Raw genomic sequence first — 7,104 nt, 5'->3', positions numbered from 1 at the left:
GGTACTTCCTGGTTCTGATGTCATCACTCAGAACCAGGAAGTGTGTTTTCATCTATTTTCTTTGCACCTGTGTGCAATTTGTGAGTCAGTCGAAATTTGCGACTCCGGACCACACCCTTGTGCAATTTGCGACCTCGCTAATTGCGATTTTGCAAATAGCGATTTCGCAAATTGTGAGATCTCAAATAGCGTTGCGACTCCGCACCGAATCGCAAATTGGTATTGCGATTTTTGCCTGCATCCCGTTTTGCGAGTCGGAAATAGCGATTCGCAAGGAGTCGCTATTTCCGACTCGCAATTTGTTTGCTTCGTACAAGTGGCCCCATGTCTTTTGTGGGCATCAGGGCTTCCTCCTTCCAGTTCTCCATGTTAGTCCCGGGGTCCAGCAGCAAAGCACAGTGAAATCCACAGGCGGCAAGAGAGAGTCTTCCCCTTGTACAAGGGTTTTGTAAAGGAGAGATAAAGGTACCAGAAGTTAAGCACCCCTGGTGTATCATAGGGTTCCACGTCACCACTCCACCACTGTCCCAACCTTTCTGCACAGCATGCTGGGACAGTCCAAAATGGTGTCATCCGGTAGTCACTTGTCACATCCACTCTGGGGTCTTAATTCTGCCCCTCACCAGGGCTGTGCACACCAAAAGATTCAAAGTGAGCTTCCCTCCTGGGTTGGCTCCAGTTGTCTGGGCTCTCTCCTTTGTTCAGTGGGATTGGGTAGACCCATTCCTGGTACAGTGTGACAGTTGAGTGAGTGATGCAGACCATTCAGCCTCAGCCCTTTCACCATCAGGAGCTGCATGAGGTACTGTTAATTTCTCCCTTTGGGTGGGGAGACCTTTGTTCCTGCTGCTGGAGAGAATTGTAATTAACAGGGCACAGCAGGGTGACAAAGGGCCTTTGCTCCAATCCTGAACTGAGCAAGAGAAATATGAAAACTCTAGATGACCCATGAATTTTCCACAGAGGTTACACTCAAATTCAAGATGTCAATTGTCTCTGTAGGCCTAGGGGAAGCCAACATGCACTCTAAGGCAGTTCTCTTTGTATGCGTGTAAAACAGTGCCACTTGACACAAAACAGTAAATCAAACTGATTTTACTTATTAGTGTACACTAACAATATAAGGACTACCCCAGGTGAATATCTAATTTTGCAGAGTCCCCCTTGCACCAGGCTACCTGTGCAAAGTTACAGGGCTGTGCATGACAGTAGTCTTCCACGCACAGCCCGCAAATGTGTATACACAAGTGTTCATGTGTAACCAGCCAAGTTCCCATTACTCTTGCTGTGTCTTAAAAGGCAGACACTGGCAATAAATGGCAGTTGGTTTGCCATGTGAATACTGTGGGTGAAGCACCAGTAGTGAGACTCAATCACAGTAAAAATGTCCAAAACAGGGTGATCGAAAAAGAAAGAAAATCAATGCGTGTTGATTGGGTAGAATCCAATTGCAACACACACCACTGCCAGCTGAAATAAGGGAAGGGATAGCCACCACTCATGAGTACTTTTACTTACTCAGCTGCAACAAGTGGCAATGGGTTCTGACCAGGTACACCATTCCCGAGTTGTCTGCTACCACTGAGACCTTCCATCGGCCTTCCTATGCTTAGATCACCCACCTAACCTTACCATGTGGGAACCCAAAATGCAGTAAGAACCATTTTGGTTCTAGATCAAATGCATCCAGGACACAAACCACCTATATGGACTGAGCAGGTCTAGCCCCACCCTTGCCCTTATTCATGCAACACTGCGTCCATCACAGTTTCTGGCAAGGGTACAATTCCTCACCATTGACGCCAACACAACAGACAGATCTAAAACCTATCCCACGGGTCATCAGTTATCCCTATCTGGAGAATATACAACCCAGTACTCTCTCTCAACTGAGTCACAAAAGACCCTTTAATGAGCTCCTGACCCTCACCCACAGTAGTTACTCTGGGGTATATGCTGTCACCACACCTTCTCAGGATGTCTATGTACCCTAGAGGGACCCCAGCCCAATCACGGGGCGCTCCCAGATAGGAGTCATCCCCTCAGACAATTCCCATCACAGGAGCCTTCACCCGTGGACTCCTTCTGGCCCCACCAGGTCCAGAGAAGCACTTTAGGACCCTGACTGCAAAATCACTGACTCCATCCCCGCTGAAGCCATTTCCCAGCCTCCATGCCACAGTTATGAATACCAACTAGGGACCATAAAGGTCCCCCAGCGAAAGGTTCAACACGTCACCTTGAGGCCCACACTGCCTCCTTTCATCACACTCAGCAGAGGGCTTGCCACCTCCTGCTGAGTCAATTCCTGTCAAACCAGGACTTCCCAGGGGCCTCAGGGTATCTACCCCAAGGCTTGTACACCAGAATGCACTAGGCAGGGGCCTGTTTAGGGCACCACCTCCTGCACATCCTCATGATGCTGGGTGGGCTCCCACCAGCCAAACCAATGCATGGCAAGCCAGGATTTTGAGGGGCCTCAGGGCATCCACCCCAAGGCTGGCACACCAGTAAAGCACCACAGAGGGACCTGCTCAGAGCAGCACCTCCTGCACACACTCACTATACCCACCATCTACAAGACCTCTGCACTCATTCTTGGGATCTGACCCCAGGACCTACCTGATTGTATATTCAGCCAGACATCACCCCAGCATCCACCTCAGGTACAGAATGAAAAACAGTCCTAGGATGCCATCCTACATTGTCCTCTGGGTTTCACCTACTCTACCCTGACATCTCAGAGTCTACCACTAACCCATCCTGGTAATCTAGGGAGTCCTACCTCCCTCTCTGATCTGCTCAGGGTCAAACACTACATCTTCAACCTCAGGAACCAACCCTCAACAGGGCCACCCACCTTTATGGGCCACCCTAGGCTAGCTTCATCTCCCCATCTGATAATCAGTGGGGACCATGGGAACCACACTTTTCTTTCACCCCCACTGTGGAAACATTTCTCAGGACCCTCCTATCCTCCCACTTACACCTTATACCAGGTCCACTTATCCCTTATTAGTGAAATGTAGACAGTGTCTAGAGGTCAGGCTCTCTAGAGGTTGTGTGGATGAGCACCCAAGGCCTAACTGGGAAACATGCAAAGCTCATGCATTACCACTGTAGTCTCACAGTACTCACACACATGAAAGAAAATACTCAGTGTTACAAGAATAAAGGTACTTTATTTTGGAGACACAAATGCCTAAAATACCATAGAGACTATACTCCCTTAGGAGGTAAGTAATACACAAATTATATACACTAGTACGAAGAACCAGCTGTACAAACAGTTAGAAAACAGTGCAAATAGTGAAAATCACAATAGTTAGAAATGGGCCTGGGGGAACACAAACCATATACTAAGAAAGTGGAATGCGATTGGTTTCCCACCTAGCCAAGTTTAGTGTGTAGAGGGACGCGAGGAGTATTAGAAAACACCAAAGGTAAGTAATAGAACCCACCCCAGAGCCTAGGAAAGCAGGAGTAAATCACAGTAACTTTCCTAGAACATACAAGAACACAAAAAAGAAGATTATGCAGGAACCGGAGGAGACTGCAAGACACCAACAATGGATTTCTGGACCTGAAGACATGTGGAAGAAGGGGACCAAGTCCAAGAATCACTGAGTAGTCCAGCGAGAACAGGAGCCCCTGCTAACCCTGATGAAGAGTCAAAAGAAGAACCACAGTTGAAAAACAACAGTCAGTACTGCACCCAAGAAGACAGAATTCCTGGTTGGTGCAGAAGATGTCCCACGCCGGATGGATGATTGCAGGCTGGTTTGCGTCGCTGGATTCTGCAAACAAGCCTTGGCAATCCGAATCTGAAGAACCACCCAAGAGAGAGACCCTAAATAACCCTAAAAGGAGGATTGGTCAGCTACACAGGTAAGCACATATCAAGGGAGGGCTCTAATGTTACTTTGCTGGCATTGGCCACTCAGATTCTCCCAGAGTTCCCTTCCACCTTGGAATCAAAGTTGGCAAAACCCAGAGACCCGCTAGAGGCGCTCTCAGCACCACCCCTGAGGTGGTGATGGACAGGGGAGTGGTCACTCCCCTTTCCTTTGTCCAGTTTGATGCCAGAGCAGGGACTGGAGGTCCCTGAACCGGTGAAGACTGGATTATGCAAGGAGGGCACCATCTGTGCCCTTCAAAGCATTTCCAGAGGCTCTGGGTGGCTATCCCTCCCATGCCTGTAACACCTATTTCCAAGGGGATAGGGTGTAACATCCCTCTCCCAAAGGAAATCCTTTGTTCTGCCTTCCTGGGCTTCAGCCACTCAAGCAACAGAGGGCAGAAACCTGTCTATGAGGTATTAAACAGAAAGAGCATTAACAAAGGTAAATAACTTGTTCATCATCTCTCCCTATCAACCTCTTTAACAGCAGAGCTTTATGATTGTCTCTTCAAGAACTGACAACTAATAATGTGTACTTGGTTGCTTGAGGGATTTGCATGAGGCAGGTAGAGTCATCTGATAACATGTAACAATGCACATGTATGTAAATCCAAATGTCGTAGAGATACAGCACGTGTGTAAAATAAAGTCTTCTTTAGTAGGTTTTTTCTGCCCTTTCATGACAATAATACCTCTTTATTTACATTACACAGGGAGCCAAAAACATGTAAGACAAGTTGTGCCTACATGTTCAAAGGCAGAAACATTTGCATAAAAATGGAGAACATCACATTGCTATTTGAGAATGCAACCACAAACAACACCAGTGCTATCATGGCCCGTGACCTTAGAACATGGCTCACACTCACCATTGCTCTGTTGCTGTTTTTGGGTATCTTTCTTTTCTTCATCATGCTGATGCTGCACGCCTTCTTTACTACAGCTCACCTGAGGGAACAATCCCGCTACATCCTCTTCATCTACACTATGATCAGTGACACCGTGAACCTTGTCACATGTGTGCTTCTGTTTTTATTGACCTTTGCGTTATACGTAATGCCAGTAAGTGGCTGCTATGTGGTTGTCACTATAGCAGCCTCTACCTTCCTCAGCAGTCGGAATGGCCTGGCAGCGATGGCCCTAGAGCGCTACGTGGCCATTTGCTTCCCACTGAGGCACTCTATGATCTGTCGGATAGAAAGGTACTGGGTGGCAATTGTCATCAGTTCTGTCATTGGATTCATGCCATCTTTAATTGATGTTATGATGCTAAGCGCATCTGAGAAGCGGAACGTTTTCTTTCAAAGAGTATTATGTCGTCGAGAGCTTTTAATAGTGACACCTCAACAAGCAATATTGACTTTTACAGCTAATGCTACTACTTTTACTGTGGTTGCTTTGATAATTCTATACACTTACCTAAAAATTATGCTGGAGGCCAAGAAAATCAGTGGGGACAAAGCTTCATCAAAGGCCAGCAAAACTGTGCTGCTCCATGCTATTCAGCTCCTGCTAAGTTTGACCTCATTTACTGCCCCTATTTCAGAAAATTTACTGAGAAACCAAATTTTCTATGTCAGGTTTTTAAATTACTTTCTATTTATTTTACTTCCAATTTTTCTGAGTCCTTTGATTTATGGATTCCGTGATGAAAACATCAGACGTCACATCAAAAATATACTCATGTCTGCCTTCTAAAATGAACTTGGAGACTACAAACTTGGATTTCAGATGTCTTCACCTCCTTCTCCCTTTTTGTTATAATTATTCAAGTGAAAAACATCTTTATTATACAGACTCAGCCCTTAAAACCTAACATGAAACATCAACAAATACTTCCTAACCATATGTGATTCTGTTAGTTATACGTTAAAAAAAACCTCTTCCTTTACTTGTCAATGGCATCTTGGATGTAAGATATGGACAAGATGAACAATGATACAGTGATATCTGTGAGTGTGTACGCTTGGATATGAGTTGTAGAGCGAGGACTGTCCGGTGGAACTCACCGTGAGGCTAGATGCTAGGCCAGTTTTGTACCACTGTGCCTTAGAATGCATCATTCAATTGGGCTGTTATTGTGAACTCTTCTTTGGACTGAGAGTGGGGCCTTGTTACACTGACGAAAAGTTGGTTAAAGAACCCTGTGTGTCACCAATTTTATTGCAGCAACAGAAGATTACTGGACTATGCTGTCATGACTGCACTCTTTGCCAACTTCACTCGAGGAAGCTTTTGTGGATCTGATTGGTGAGATTCAGCTTCTTTCTTATGGCTTTACTTAGGTTGCCTGAGTTCCCTTGTTGGACTATTCCAGTAGAAGCATGCAGTAATTTGTATCAGTGCTCTGGGCCTGACTTAGAGTTTGGAGGATGTTTAATGTCTGTCACTCCCACCAATGGAGTACTTTACTCCATCACCCTGAAGTACATCTTGCCCAGTGGCCACATAGACATCACTATACACTGACAGGAAGCATCTTGATGGAGGTTCCCATCAATATTCGATAAATGTTATGGATGCCTACTTTAAACATGACTGCCAGCCATCAAGCATCAAACTCTTATAACAAAAAAACAGATTGCCACTTTGAAAATTTGTTTTTGAAAAAAATGCAAAACTGATGGACCCCACATCTTGAGAGGGTTCTCCCATGGTGTAGGGTTATTTATTTTATTTTTGCCATCCCTAACTGGAAGATTCCACCTGGCAGTGAAGGACAGAAAATAAAGCCATCCGGCAGCCCGCTCTAAGTTTGGCGGATGGTCAGGTGGCTTATTGTGATGGACCTTACTTCATCAGCCCGTCGGAGCAAATGTCAGCTGTTGTAACAGAGTAGCCTCTCTGCTAAAATCTAGATTATCCCATCGTCTTTAATATGCAGTTCACTGATGGCTAATTGTTACTCTTTGTTACTCTTTGGGAATCTTACCTCCAAGTGAGCTAATTTATCTTTTCTTTTTAAAACTAAAAGCAATTGTTAGATAATGACTTATTGGGTGCTGCTTGTAGGAGGCCTGATTCACAAAGCTAAATCTAGACCAAAAGTCCAAGTTTAGACCTAAAGTCTAACTTTACTCATTTTAAAGTTAGACTTTTGGTCTAAGTTTACATTTTTGGTCTAAGTTAAGACCAAAAGTCTAAACTTAGAACAAAAGTCTAACTTTACTATGAGTAAAGTTAGACATTTGGTCTAAGTTTAG

General features: G+C 45.2%; 1 protein-coding gene across 1 annotated transcript; it reads left to right on the top strand.

Moving 5' to 3' along the window:
* Window positions 1-4,678: 4,678 nt before the first annotated feature.
* Window positions 4,679-5,599, top strand: LOC138249490 (odorant receptor 131-2-like). The gene has a single exon (XM_069203448.1). It carries the CDS (start codon window positions 4,679-4,681, stop codon window positions 5,597-5,599), a length of 921 nt encoding a protein of 306 aa, XP_069059549.1.
* The last annotated feature ends 1,505 nt before the right edge of the window (window positions 5,600-7,104 follow it).

The sequence above is a fragment of the Pleurodeles waltl genome, chromosome 8, assembly GCF_031143425.1.
Source record: "Pleurodeles waltl isolate 20211129_DDA chromosome 8, aPleWal1.hap1.20221129, whole genome shotgun sequence".
Classification (NCBI taxonomy): Eukaryota; Metazoa; Chordata; class Amphibia; order Caudata; family Salamandridae; genus Pleurodeles; species Pleurodeles waltl.
Note: the sequence above shows the minus strand (reverse complement) of the source record. Positions and strands in the feature narration are given on the sequence as shown.

Bases quoted from the DNA above. Each gene is read 5' to 3' on its own strand.
- LOC138249490 (XM_069203448.1), top strand. From the start codon at position 4,679: ATGGAGAACATCACATTGCTATTTGAGAATGCAACCACAAACAACACC.